The 14,883-nt window shown below is 43.7% G+C and overlaps 1 protein-coding gene across 1 annotated transcript in view; it reads left to right on the top strand.

Annotated features, from left to right (window-relative positions):
- The window catches only part of TBC1D1 (TBC1 domain family member 1), a 224,312-nt gene that overhangs the window by 101,931 nt on the left and 107,498 nt on the right, over positions 1–14,883 (top strand). Inside the window, 4 exon segments of the mRNA XM_043572803.1 lie at positions 2,578–3,096; positions 5,932–6,021; positions 9,365–9,469; positions 10,454–10,586. Coding sequence (XP_043428738.1) covers positions 2,578–3,096; positions 5,932–6,021; positions 9,365–9,469; positions 10,454–10,586 — 847 coding nt within the window.

Here is a 14,883-nt window from a genome sequence, read left to right as displayed (position 1 = left end):
TACATGACTCAGTTCCCTCCTGTAACAATTAACAGTGTAGGTGGGTCCAGGACAGTCACAAAGGATGGAGAATTCATGATTCATCGCAAGTGGACGTTGTGCCTTCATTTCTTGAAAAGCGGTGCTCCAGGCCTGTTCTGGTAAAGTGAACCACGGATTTACAAACTTACACACAAGTGGAGCCCATTTTTTATTTAAAAAGTCTCCTATCTTACTTACGGTGATTTTGAAACATTCGATTTGTAAGTGTTCACAATGTATTGCTGTATTATGCTGTATTATGTTTGACAGTATTCTGTCAAATATTCTGAGATGGTTAGGCTCTTGTCAGGATCACAGTGATTCTTTTTAACCCAGTCCTCTCCTTCATACTCGTATTGCAACTCACCAGAGCAAGGAGGAGGGCTCTGGTCCTGGACTTAAAGCCCGCCTCGAGAGGATGGTGATTATTGTGTAGGAGCGAATGGCGGTCGGAAAAACTTCCACAGCCTCAACCCTGACCGAGGTTGTGATGAGCTCCTCAGCCTCTTCTGAGCTTGTGAAGTGAGGGACCCCTGTCAGGCTCTCCACTCGGTGTCTTACTTGTGTCTGTGTTGTTTACTACCGAGTCACCGTAAGTTCATGAGACTTCACACATTTTCTCTGTCCTTTGATTATATAAAGAAAAACACCACCACCTCAGAGGCAGTGGAAGGTCCAGCGTACAGAAATGAAGTTATTCTAACAAGCCTCAGAAGGCTGTGTAAGCTTTGACTTTTCTGTTCAGAGAGTAAGTTTAACAATGGGAAAGATTCATGTGACTCCTGACAAAATAATTTCATACACTTGCTCAGAAATGCGGCGAGGTTTTTTTACTGCAGGAATTGGCTGTTTTCCTTTGAAAATTCTTTGCCAAAATAACTTTGCCTGAAAAATCTTATAAGCTTTGTTTGTTTGTTTGTTTGTTTTGAGAGAAACTGAGGCAGTTTTTGCCAAGGGCCTGTAGTGACACGTTGGCAAAGGTGTGAATGGAACCTGGGCTTCCTCCCTCTCAGTCCTGTCGTCTTTCACGTTAACCGTCTCCAGGCTTCCGTGTGCTATGCGATTTGGCAGTAGTGGCCTGTGTTACAGCACAAGCACATACTCGGTGCAAATAGAGGCTTGACATGTGCTGCAGTGTTGGCTTATTTAGTATTGTTTGGCTCTTATGCTTCAGGAATCAATTTTAAAAATATAGAATATACCTAGATATATTTGAACTCCTTGCATGATAAAATACCTTGGAAGGGTATATCATAATCTTTATGGCAGAGATTCCGTCTTTAAGATGTGCTTGATGTGAAATCACAAAGAAAAGTCTTTGGAGCCATTGGGCCTTATGGGATATAAGCATACATTCTAAACCTGCAGGTATCTCCCTTTATTGTATGTGCTGATCTTTGACCTGAATTGTCACAGGCTTTTTGTTGTTGCTGTTCTTTCCTCTATAATGTTGTTGGAAGACATTGAGCCTATGGGTATTGGGTCTTAAATAGAATTTTCTTACATAGAAAAAAGGGAAAAAAATTGCTTTTTGGGGTTTAGGTTATAACAAAAACTAGGTCCTTCCTTAGCAAGATTGGATTCATGCCCGTCTTGTGTTAGTGTCGTGGCCGTACTTCATCTAAGTGACCACACAGGTGCTTACTGTGGTCGCAGATTTATATCTGCTGCTGCTTTGAAGGCTCTTGCTGGCAGCTCACGATGAGAGGATGTTGCCGTAGGAATGATGATAGCACATGAGACCCTTTTGTTCGTTCTCTTGATCGTGACTCTGCACTGAACCCAGAGGCTTGGAGTCTCCGTGGAAAGAGGCCCCAGTGTGTTGCCGTGATAATGATACAGCCTTGGTTACTTACTCCTTGGTTAAAACCTTCTAGCTCTGCAGTCAGCACTGCTCAACTGTGAGGAAGTATGGGACCGATTAGTACATTGTCAGCTGTCTTTGAAGAAAATAACGGCGTTGTGATTTGAAGAAGTATTTGATAAGATAATTGCCGTCCTCACTTGTCATGGTCATCCCACCCATTTATTGCGGAAGACACTCCAAGGTCTACCGCCCTGAAATGCAGGAGAACATTTTGGTGGAGCCACATCGGAGACAGATCTCTTTGGGAGGTGACAGCTGCTGCAGAGGGCGCGCAGGGTGGCTTGGAAGAGGGACTAAGCCACGTTTGACTCCACGGCCACACTGGGTTGTGTGTCCGTGGGCTCATCACTCAACCTTGTGGAGTGTTGTGGACATGTCAGTCCCCTAGCGTAGGCCCTCGCACATAAGAGATGCTTCCTCAGTATTGTTCCTCTTTTCCTCTCTGAAAGTGGTGCGTCTCGTGGGAAGACATTTCTGGAAAGTCCCGGATTCCCCACGGATCCTACGTCAGTACCATGGAGTATGCAGTGGAGGGGTTGTGGAGAGCATAGTGTTGGTTCCTCGCATATTCCTGTCGTGTGTGTGTGTGTGTGTGTGTGTGTGTGTGTGTGTACACACACGTGCGTGCGCACCAGCGTGGGCATACCTACTACAGCATGTTCCAAGTAACACTCTTCCTTTCTTGGCAGGTGCCTGAGATCATCAGCTCCATCCGACAGGCCGGGAAGATTGCCCGCCAGGAGGAGCTGCATTGCCCGTCTGAGTTCGATGAGACGTTTGCCAAGAAGTTTGAGGTGCTCTTCTGTGGCCGGGTGACAGTGGCTCACAAGAAGGCCCCTCCGGCCCTGATCGATGAGTGCATCGAGAAGTTCAATCACGTCAGCTGCAGCAGGAAAGCCGAATTTGACTTGGTCTCCCAGGATTCTGAAACCCCAAATCCTGTGGGAGGGCTTTCCTTCACGGATAAGTTCCGATCTGTGCTCCAGCCGGTGGGGAATGGGGAGCAGGGCGGGAGGCCCATGCGCAAATCCTTCTCCCAGCCCGGCCTGCGCTCTTTGGCCTTTAAGAAGGAATTTCAAGATGGAAGCCTTCGAAGTAGTAGTCTCTTCAGGTCCTTTGAGGAAAATGACATTGAGAACCACCTAATTAGCGGGCACAATATTGTGCAGCCGACAGATATTGAGGAAAATCGAACTATGCTCTTCACGGTAAAATATCATCAAGCCCCAGGCTCATCCCCAGTGTGAGATACACGTTCAAAAGAAATCTTTATGGAGAATGGATTCTTAGTAAATTGCTTTTGGATTTATGTGTGAATCTATCTAATTTTAGAGCAAATAATCCTTTTCTCGGGATAAAATCCTTTAGTTTTAGACCTTTAAAATCATCGTTGGAGGGGCGCCTGGGTGGCTCAGTTGGTTGAGCATCTCACTTTGGCTCAGGTCATGATCTCACATTTTGTGAGTTCAAGCCCCATGTCCGGCACTGTGCTGACGGCTCAGCCTGCTTCGGATTCTATGTCTCCCTCTCTCTCTGCCCCTCCTCTGTGCGCGCGCGTTCTCTCTCTCTCAAAACAAACATTAAAAAAGATACATATAAAATTATAGTTGGAAACCTAAAGAGAATCAATCATTTTTTTGTTTTAAGTTTATTTGAGAGAGAGAGCACAAGTGGGGAAAGAGCAGAGAGAGAGAGAGAGAGAGAGAGAGAGAGACGGGGAGAGAGAGAGAATCCCAAGCAGGCTCTGCACCACCAGCACAGAGCCCATTGTAGGGCTTGAACTCATGAACCATGAGATCATGACCTGAGCCAAAATCGAACGCTTAACCGACTGGTATGTTCTTATCTCTACCCACTCCCCACCCTCTTGGCTGAAAGGTACCTTTTCAATTCCTTCAATGGAAGGAACAGGTGACACATGTAAGAGACTCCAAAAGGATTTTTTAAAAATCTATATTAATTTCAAGAAATATATTTCAACAAAATCTTTTAATTGGAAATTACTTCCTCTTTACTGTTTCTGTTAAAGTATAAAATATTTATCCTTTGTTAATCAGAGTAATTGGTTTGGGGAGAACATGATATTTAAAATTTATACCCAAACTGAAATAATAGTTTAGCCAACTGCTTACTCCCTTGTTTTCTAGAAGAGGTTTGGTAAACTAATAGACAAGTACCAGAAAAGGAAATGGATAGGGAAGCTGTCCTCGGCTTGGGATTCCTGGGTTCTGTGTTGCTCTGGGCTCTTCTGTATGGGCTTGCCCTCCTTGGGAGTCTCTGGGTCTGAGCTGAGGGGACTCGGGGCTGTCCCAGCAGGGAGCTGGCCTCTGATGGTACAGGGAACTGATTGTTCTCAGCCCCCTTCTAGAATGTCACGGCTGATATTCTAGTGAGAGCAAAATTACCATAAGTGTAATGTTTTCGTGCCTAACTCAGCGCGGTGAGATGGCCGACAGGTAAGGAGGCTGCCACTTAGGCTAATGGGTTGTTGGATGTAAGCAGGTTTAAGATGAAGACGATGTGTCAGTGGGTAAATAGGGCTGTTTTCATTGTTAACCAGTGTACTGAAAAGAGCTATGTTGGCATTCAGGCTTTTGCATATTAGTCTGTGATCTGTATTTAAAAAGATAGTGGTGTCATTGTGAAAGCTACTCAGCGCATGTATTTTCAAGTACTTAGTGTGTGACTGCTATGTGTAGGGTCCCTTTCAGAATGCTAGAAGTCACAGCAGTGAATAGGGCAGGCATGGTCTCTACCCACACGGAAGTTAGATTCCAGTAAGGGGGACTGACAACCGATTGTACAAGTAATGGCCTCATTACAGTTGTGATAAATGCCACAAAGGAGAAGGAAGTAGAGGATGCTGTGAGAATATCTGAGGATTCCAGGAAGGCTGCTTGGAGGAAGTGATTTTCCACTGAGCAGAGGTTCAGTGTGGCCAACTAGATACTCTTCTAGTAGGAGTATCATGAATTCAGGGAGCAGCAAATGAGAAGGCCCTTGAGGCAGGGATGGGTTGTGGCAACACAGTCCTCTGCTATAATGGCGTTTATTGTGCTGACCCAAAGCTGTAAGGCAGTGTTAACATATGCTAATACTCTAACTTTATTTTTTTTAATTTGTTTAAGTTTATTTATTTATTTTGAGAGAGAGAGCGAGCGTGTGCGTGAGTGAACTGTGGAGGGGCAGAGGGAGACAGGGAGAGAGAGAATCCTAACCTGAGGATCCTAATCCTGACCTGAGACTAAGTCAGATGCTTAACCAACTGAGCCACCCAGGAGGCCCTAATGCTCTAACTTTAAAAAGTCAAGTAAGTGGTATTTGAACGCCTAACAAATAGTATGTACTCAGCCATGGTAGCTTATTTTAACAGTAATTCTAAAAGACTTTGCAGTTAAAAAAAAAATGTCATTAGAAAGTGTTTTGGAAGTTTCAAAAGAGAACCCTTTCTGGAAGATTCGCTTTTATAGACACCTCACTTCTTACAAAGGGGAGATGTGGCATCTGAGGTTTGGTTGCTAACTTTTGGATATTTGGTTCTTTCATCTCAAAGAAGACTGCTTTAGGGGCGCCTGGGTGGCTCAGTCAGCTAAGCATCCGACTTCGGCTCAGGTCACGATCTCACGGTTTGTGAGTTCAAGCCCCGCGTCGGGCTCTGTGCCGACAGTCCAGAGCCTGGAGCCTGCTTCCTATTCTGTGTCTCCTTCTCTCTCTCTGCCCCTCCCCCACTCATGCTGTGCCTCTCTCTCTCTCTGTTTCTCTCAAAGATAAATAAACATTAAAAAAAAGAAGACCGCTGCCTTACACAGGTGGATGTACTCACACACGTGAGGTGCTGCCTGAAATCCCCAGGGTAAACCGGAGCCCCGGGAGCTGTTCATCCTCTGCAGTGAACTTGCAACTTGAACTTGCAGTGAACTTGAACCTTAGAAGAGCTTGCCCCTCTTCTTCTGCATTTCCATAGGTCACAACACGAGAATGTTTGTATGATAAATTTGAGTTCAATTTTCATGAAAAACTGGTTTCTTTTTTTGTCTTTTAAGATTGGCCAGTCTGAAGTTTACCTCATCAGTCCTGACACCAAAAAAATAGCATTGGAGAAAAACTTTAAGGAAATATCCTTTTGCTCTCAGGTAAATGGAGATGGGTTATTGGTTCATTGGTGTTTGAATTTTTAATGAATTCTTTTATTATCTGTCATTCAACAGAAGTGCTAAAAGGTTGCAAGATGTACACTTTCTGGGTGTACTTGATTTGTGATCTTGCATTTCTTCTTCAATTTAGTGTATTAAGGCAAAATTTACATAATTTTGAAGTTAAGTTTGCTGTCAGCAACGGTAATCTGGAGAGAATACATCTACTTTTCTTTTTTCAATTATTGGTGGTAACGTTCTGTAGTCACAATTTCCAGATGTGTGTGTGCGTGTTTTACTATATGTATTCATATATATACATGTAAATGTTTTTAAATAGGTGCTCATTTCTACTGTATAAAAATTCTTCACTTCTTTTGGGTGCCAGTCATTATTTCTTCTTCTTTGAATTAGTGATTATCTTTAAGGATGTTTTCCTCAGAATACAATGCCTACTTGATTCTTTCCTGATAGTCTTCCTAGGCGTGTTTCATAGAGAGATTCTGGAGAATCAGTTATAATAAGCTATGTCAGTTGTACTCAGGATCTTCCTAACAAATATGAGGTCATTTAAAGTCATTGTTTGGCTATTTTTTAAAAAGTCTGGCTTCTCATTTCCTCACTTCCATTTTCTCATAACTAGATGTAACAAAAATCTCATTGCTGATTTATAACATGATCTACATAAAAAAAATTTCTCTTTCGAACCCTTTTCCCAAAATGTGAAAATAAAGAATGTTCCTTTTGTAGTTGGATAGGGAACCATTTGCAAAATAAATTTTTCCAAATCCTCTTCCCCAGAGAATTAATGCCTGGCATGTGTTTACCTTGCTGTTGGGGAGCATTGATTGAGATATGTCAGTGATTGCCCATCTATTGGAAAATGTTCAGCCTGAGATTATCCACAGAATTTAATCTCAATTTGCTGCTATTTCTATTGAAATGTTAATGTTTAAGGTTTGCTTTTTCGTATGACAGTTTTATTATTTCCTAAAGGGTGCAGCTTACAAGTTTACATGACGGCCCGAACTTCAAGCTCATAGCACTTGTATCTCTGCATGCTGGTGCTTTCTGGAGATACTCACGTATTAATAATTATGCTCTAGGTCTTATCTGTATCAAGGTGCCTCTTAGCTGATACTTTCAAAACAAGTTTACATATTTATTCAGAAGAGCTCTTGAGAAACAATAGCGTACAACCCTGGCCTTAATATCTTACATTTAAAAGCCTCTCTACTCTCTGTGTGTACGCTTTGTGACTCATTCTTAATACCGGTGAAGTACTTGTGTTTTAAGAGTACAAATGTGTGTTAAAACTTTTTTTTTTAACCTCTGTGACTGTGTTTGCATGTGTGTGTGTGCGCATGTAGTTGTGTTTCTTCATTAATCTCTTATCTACTTTGGATTTTTGAAGTAGTTTTTCTTTAATACCTAAGAAAAGTTCTCCTCTTTCTGTGTCCACTTTTCTGCACTTCCTTTTAGTACTAAAATGAACAGTAAAAACTCTGGTTTTCAGTTGTTCTTGTATTATAGGGGTAATCAGAATAACATTTTAGGAGAACACTGTTAATCTTCATATTTGAGAGATGTTTTTAGATATTTAAAATATCTGAGAAAATCGTCTGGAACCACCAAAGGCCCCAAATAGCCAAGGCAATCTTGAGAACAACAAAGCTGGAGGTATCACAATTCCAGATATTAAGACAGACTACAGACTTGTAGTAATCAAAACAGTATGGTCCTGGCACAAAAATGGACCCAGGGATCAGTGAAACAGAATAGAAAGCCCAGAAATAAACCCATAATCGTATGGTCAATTAGTCTGTGACAAAGGAGGCAAGAGTATACAGTGGGGAAAAGGCCATCTGCTCAACAGTGGCCCTGGGAGAACTGGACAGCTACATGCAAGAGAAGGACACTGGTCCACTTGCTTATACGATACACAAAAATAAACTCAAAATGGAACAAAGGCCCCAAATGTGAGGCATGAAACCATGAAACTCCTAGAAGAAAACATAGGCAGTAATTTCTTTGATATTGGCTATTGCAGAATTTTCCAGGTATCTCCTCCAGCAAGAGAAACAAAAGCAAAAATAAACTTTTGGCATTAAACCAAAATAAAAAGCTTTTACATAGAGAGGGAGACCAACAACAAAATGAAAAAAGCAGCTTACTGAATGAGAGAGGATATTTGCAAATGATATATCCCGTGAGGAGTTAATATGCAAAATAGGTAAAATACTTAACACAACTCAACACCAGAAAAACAAATAATCTAATTGAAAAACAGGCAGAGGAGCTGAATAGACATTTTCCCAAAGAAGATATACAGAGATCCAACAGGCACAGGAAAAGATGCTCAGTATCACAGTCATCAGGGAAATGCAAATCAGAATCTCAGTGAGCTATCCCCTTATACCTGTTAGAATGGCTAAAATAAAAAAGACAAGAAACAAGTGTTGGCAAGGATGTGGACAAAAAGAAACCCTTGGTACCCTGCTGGTGGGAATGTAAATTGGTGCAGCCATGGTGGAAAACAGTATGGAGGTTCCTCAAAACATTAAAAATAGAACTACCATGTGATCCAGTAATTCCACTACTGGGTATTTATCCAAAGAAACAAAAACACTAATTCAAAAAGATAGGTGTATTCCTATTTTTATTGCAGCTTTATTTATATAGTAGCTAAGATATGGAAGCAATCCAAGTGCGCATAAATGAATGGGTAAAGAAGATGTACACACACACACACACACACACACACACACACACACACACACTGGAATATTACACAGCAATGAAAAGGATGGAGCTCTTGCCATTTGTGACAACATGGATGGACCTAGAGGGTATTATGCTGAGGGAAATAAGTCCAAGAAAAACAAATACCACATGACTTGACTTATATGTGGAATCTAAAAAACAAATGAGTAAACAAAAAGCAGAACTAGACCCAAATATGCAGAGAACAAACTGATGATTGCCAGAGGGGAGAGGAGTCGGGGATACAGGCTTTCGGTTGTGGAATGCATAAGTCCCAGGCATGGAAGGTACAGCTTAGGGAGTATAGTCAGGGGTATCCTAATTGCACTGGATGGTGACAGATGGTAGCTACACTGGTGGTTAGCATAGCATAACATGCAGACTGATCCAATTCCTTTATCGTACACCTGACACTAATGTAACGTTTGGTATCAACTGTGCTTCAGAAAATCTGAGAATCTAATTTTATAGTGCTCCGGTCAGTCAGACTGTGCTGTGTCAGTCTTAAGTTGCCCTCTGACAGTTGTGCGTCTTGTGGATACAGCTCAATGTTCCTTCCTCTTTTCCCTGCCTTCAACAGGGTATTAGACACGTGGACCATTTCGGGTTTATCTGCCGAGAGGCTTCAGGGGGCGGAGGCTTTCATTTCGTCTGTTACGTGTTTCAGTGCACAAATGAGGCTCTGGTAAGTGCGACTGAGAGTTCTCCCCTGGAAACCTTATTCATGTGGAATTTCAACCTCACTGATTTTTTTCTTCCCTTAGCAAACCATATAGCTTCATCAGTGTGTCATTATTTGGCTTCAGTTATTCATCATGACTATTCAACAATTAGCTAGTATACATACAAGACTTATTTGGGCATGTGTCTTCAATTTTCATTGTTTTTGTGGAATCTGCTCACTTTGCCCTCTGGCCCAGCGTTAAAAAATGTCATTTTGGATTTTTGGTCCAGAGGAGTTGGCTTTTTTGTCAGTATTTAATTTATGGTTTTAGTTTTTACCTTAGCTCATTTAAGCGTTTTGAACATCTAGGTAGTGTTTTTAAGACTATAATCCTAGCAGATATTACGATAATGACTATGTTTGTCAGTGATTAGTGGTCCCCCCCAAATCTTCAAATACTCAGTCTTTGCAGAGTCCTGAAATCTCAGCCCACTCATCTTTTTTTTTAAGTTATTTATTTATTTTGAGTTTATTTATTTATTTTTTAAGTTATGTCTTTATTTATTCATCCATTCATCCTTCCATCCATCCATCTATACCTTCCTCCCCGCAGAGGAGGAGCAGAGAAAGAGAGAATCCCAAGCAAGCTCTGCAGTGTCATTACAGAACCTGACGTGAGGCTCCAAATCACAAACTATGAGATCATGCCCTGAGCCAATTCGGAGGCTTAACCAACTGAGCCACCCAGGCACCCCTCAGCCCCACTCATCTTTTTGTTGTTGTTGTTTATTTTTGAGAGAGAGCGTGAACAGGGGAGGGGCAGAGGGAGAGACAAAATCTGTAGCAGGCTCCAGGTTGTCAGCGCAGAGCCTGATGTGGGGCTTGAACCTACAAACTGTGAGATCATGACCTGAGCCAAAGTCCGACGCTCAACCGACTGTGCCACCCAGGGGCCCCAGCTCCACTCATCTTAAATGGGCTTTTTGTTATCTTCTCTCTGATCAGGTTGATGAGATTATGATGACCCTGAAGCAGGCTTTCACTGTGGCTGCGGTGCAGCAGACGGCTAAAACACCTGCCCAGCTGTGTGAGGGCTGCCCCTTGCAGGGCCTGCACAAGCTGTGTGAGCGGATAGAGGGTGAGTAGGGGCCCCCTTCAAGCCTTAACATTTCGGGACTTAAAGGTCCCAGGAAAACCTTAGGCAATCTGCATTCCTTGAAAGGTTCTGCCTGAGGCTCATGTTAGTTACAGGGATTACAGGTGAACTGTCAGTATGCTGAGGGTGTCTTCTGTACTGTGCTAGGTGCTCAGGATTTGAAGATAAACATCCACGCCCCTGTCTACCATCGCCCCTCTAAGGGGCTGAGTAGAGAGCCAGAAGCTGCCTACCGGCTGCATGGCATTTATCAAGGTTGTGCGTGATCAGCCCTATTGGCTGCTATGAAGAGATCTAGTTAAGATATGAGCTGAAGAATTTCCACCGAGTGTTTCAATTACAAGGTCATCAGTAACCTCTGCCAGAACAGTTTTCATGGAGTGAAGGGGGCAGAAGGAGGGTTGCAGCTGAGCTGAAGGGAAAGAGTAAAAAGGACTGAGTGTGGACGATAGTTTCTAGAAATTTGGTGTCAGGAGAAACTGTGGTAAATGTTACCATTTGCAGCTGATATTTGTTGAGCATTTAAGGTGTGCCAGGCACTGTGCGAGGTGCTGTAACTTGCACTGTTACCAATTTGATCTTTAGCGCATTGTGGGAGGAAAGGGGATTGGTCATATGCACATTTTAGGGGGAAGTAAATCAAGAATGAGTGAAGTGTAGGGGTAAACTAGTGTGTGAGTCCAGGAGTCCTCCTGCGAGGGAAAGCCCTCCCTGTTGCCTGCCCCTCAGCTGCACCCCAGGAGAAGACTGTGCCGGGGGCGGGGAGGGGGGGGTGTAGGGGGGAGAGCTAGCTGACCCAGCTTTGTGCAGCTGGGGAGGTTTCAGCACATCCAGAGCCACAAGGGCCAGGTGGGTCAGAGTGGAACAGATGAGACCCTTCCTGAACGAGAGAGGGAATCTTCCTCAGGTGGGAAGAGAGATGCTCCATTTCTGGGCCTGCGGTGAGGGGGAGGCGAGGGGCAGAGAACAAGGTAAGCCTGTGATGATGATCCTCTGAGGGAACCTGCCATTGAAGTGGTTCATTTCCCCTCTGTCCTTGCTTTTGCATTTTTTTCCATTTATAGGAGGATTTCTAAAACTTTGTGTGCGATTCTGAGGGGAGTCACAGGATTTAAACGGCCTATGTTTTTGTAAGCATCAAAACAGATGTGATAATTTCCTATGTCTCTAGAATACTTCTTTGTTTTATTTTTATTTTTAAGAGAGAGCATGATCCGGGGAAAAGGGGCAGAGAGGGGGAGAGAGAGAATCCCAAGCAGGCTCCACACTCGGCGCAGAGCCTGACGCGGGGCTCGATCCCACAACGCTGGGATCATGACCTGAGCCGAAATCAAGCATCAGACACTCAACCGACTGAGCCACCCAGGCGCCCCTAGAATACTCCTAATAAGCGTTACTTGTGTAGAGAAGAACACAATTGCTATTTGGATTTCATTTCCCTTTTTGCATAATTGTGGTGAAAGTACATGTGATATAAAACTGACCATTTTAGCCTTTTTAAAGTGTACAGTTCAGTGGCATTGAGTAGATCCACGTTGTTATGTGGTCATTGCCGACTTCGGTGTCTGGAGCTTTGTAATCTTTCCAAGTGGAGAATTAACTGAAGTGTAACTCCCTCTGCCCCTCCCCTGGTCCCTGGCCACCACCACTCTAATTCTGTCTCTGTGAATGTGATGGCCCTAGTGCGTCATCTAAGTGGACTCATGCTTCCTTTGGCGACTGGCTTACTTAGCATAACGTCTCCTAGGTTTATTCACGTTGCAGCGTGTGTCAGGATTTTATATCATTTTAAGGCTGACTAGTAATACATTTTGTGTTTATACCACATTTATCTATTCATCTGTCCATAGACGTTTGAGTTGTTTTCACCTTTTGGCTGTTGTGAGTGATGTTGCTCTCAAGTTGGTGTGCAAGTATCTGTTCATGTTCCTGCTTTCAATTCTTTTGGGAGTATACCCATATGTGGAATTGCTGGATCATATGGTAATTACACATTTAATTTTTTGAGGAACCACTGTTATATTTTCCACAGTGGCTGCACCATCGTGCACTCCCATTAGTAGTGCACAGGGTTCCAGTTTCTGCACATCCTTGCCCACGCGTGTTACTTTCTTTAGGATAACCATCCAGTGGGTGTGAAGTGGTATTTGACTTCCCTTTTTAATTTTTTTTCAACGTTTTTATTTATTTTTGGGACAGAGAGAGACAGAGCATGAACGGGGGAGGGGCAGAGAGAGAGGGAGACACAGAATCGGAAACAGGCTCCAGGCTCCGAGCCATCAGCCCAGAGCCTGATGCGGGGCTCGAACTCACGGACCGCGAGATCGTGACCTGGCTGAAGTCGGACGCTTAACCGACTGCGCCACCCAGGCGCCCCTTGACTTCCCTTTTTAAGTGAGATGGATTGACAGTTATCATCTTAAGTTTCAAAGATTCGTTTACAGACATTATAGTGCTCTTTAAAATAAATCAAAATGATTAATATTTTCAACTGTGCTTTCCTAGTTGCTACTGTTTGCTGACATTATGCAAAATAGAGCTGGAAATGAGAAAAGTTCTGCTTTACCTAGAGATCTCATCTGAAAGGATCCCTAGCCCTTCCCTTAGTGGTTGTCAAGATAAGGTAAACGATGACAGAAATGTCCCTTGAGAGCTTATTAAGAAGCCAACAAGGACTCTGGCCCTGAAGATAAAGCAGACCGAGATCTGCAGGAGCTGGAAGGATTCCAGAGTTCCACCTGATAAATCTTTCTGTGGTCTGGCCTAGCTTTCAGAAAGTGAGAGCTGAAAAGTTCCGTCAAGGTGGGGATTTTGCTGCTGTAGTGTTGGAATTATTATTTAATTCGTCTTTTTTACCTGATAAAATCCAAGCAAAGCAGAGGGCTCTCCTCATGTAAAAACATCCTCAGTAGCACAGGTAGAAGGCTGGGAGGCTGTGAAGTGCCCACCCTGATGGGAAGCATTTCTTAAGTATAGATGACACAGTGTTACAGGCATCCTTAGGCGGGAGATGCTTTTAGGAACACTTGGAAGCCCGTGCTTTTTGCTATATTGTGTTCCTAATAAGTAGAATGAAGCGGTTTATTAAAGCTCCTTGTAGGTTCCCGTAAGAGTAGTTCTCATAGGAAGTCAGGCTCTGGCCGAGCACTCTGTTCACGGACCAGTGACGTGGCCACAAGAAGAAGGACTTAAAAGGCTGCTTTCTTGATCGGTTGAAATCGTCAGTCTGTGCCCCGGGATTTCGACAAGAATACGTACGCTGTGCACACCAACCACGGCGGACGCGCCGCTCACGTCGTGTAAGTGGGTCTGGGTTGGAAGTCCGCACAAGTCCTAGTGGTGCGGATCTAGCATTTTGTGCATTTTAAAGTTGAGCGGAGCGTTTTGGGAATTGCTAGACTGAATTGTATGTTCACCGAAAAGGAAAAAAGGTTGAACTGAGGTTTTCCTTTGCTGTCCAGGTTTGCCTCTGGCAAAGCAAAGTCATTCATCAGACCTCCCTTAATAAGAGCCTTTTCTGCGTCAGCAGTGTGAAGGTGGCCTCACTAACAACCAGGCGGGGGGGATCGTAGCTTTCGAATGCCCTGGACTCTGGTTCCCTGTTTCTGTGTTGTTCCTCGTGTCCCTTTTCCCCGGTAAAGCCTTGTAGCATCGTGTCGAGGGTGCCACGTTCGTGCTGCTGGAACCACCCGGGGCAGCCCAAGGTGTTGAGAAGCCCTGTGGAAAGTGTGCTGTGAACATGGGGTAGACAGCCAGGCACTGCGGCCTGCGTGTGTGAGAAACCTCACCTCTGGTTTGATGTGGGGCATGCACTGAGGCATCCTGGAGGCAAGGATAAAACTTGTTAAGGCATCTCTTCATACCTGCCGAATGTGAATAGTCTGTGTTGCTGCCCAGTTGTTAGAAGTGTGGACTTAGTCTCTCATATAATTAGTTGAATTCTTCGTGGAGCCCAGGGGTTCCCTCCGCGTGTGAGTGTCTCATCGGACAAGCCACGTTTTTCCAAAATAGGATGCTTACATTGTGTCCAAGGCCTGCAGGGAGGGCTTTTGGTTAGTGATGACTGCTTATTTTACTCCTAAGTTTAAATACCGTTTTGATTGAACATTTAAGTAGTTACAGCACAGTAAAAGCATCTCTGTGTTTTCAGCTTGCCGGAAGAACACCTGAATTGTGCCCTGACGAAACCCATCTGTCTTTTCTATACTCTCACCTTCCTCTGAATTCACTTTGGTATCGAAGCTACTTGTGTGTCAAGCGACTTGACTCTTTGGGCAAA

This window comes from Prionailurus bengalensis, chromosome B1, assembly GCF_016509475.1.
Source record: "Prionailurus bengalensis isolate Pbe53 chromosome B1, Fcat_Pben_1.1_paternal_pri, whole genome shotgun sequence".
NCBI lineage: Eukaryota > Metazoa > Chordata > Mammalia > Carnivora > Felidae > Prionailurus > Prionailurus bengalensis.
This window is presented reverse-complemented; position numbering and strand designations above follow the sequence as displayed.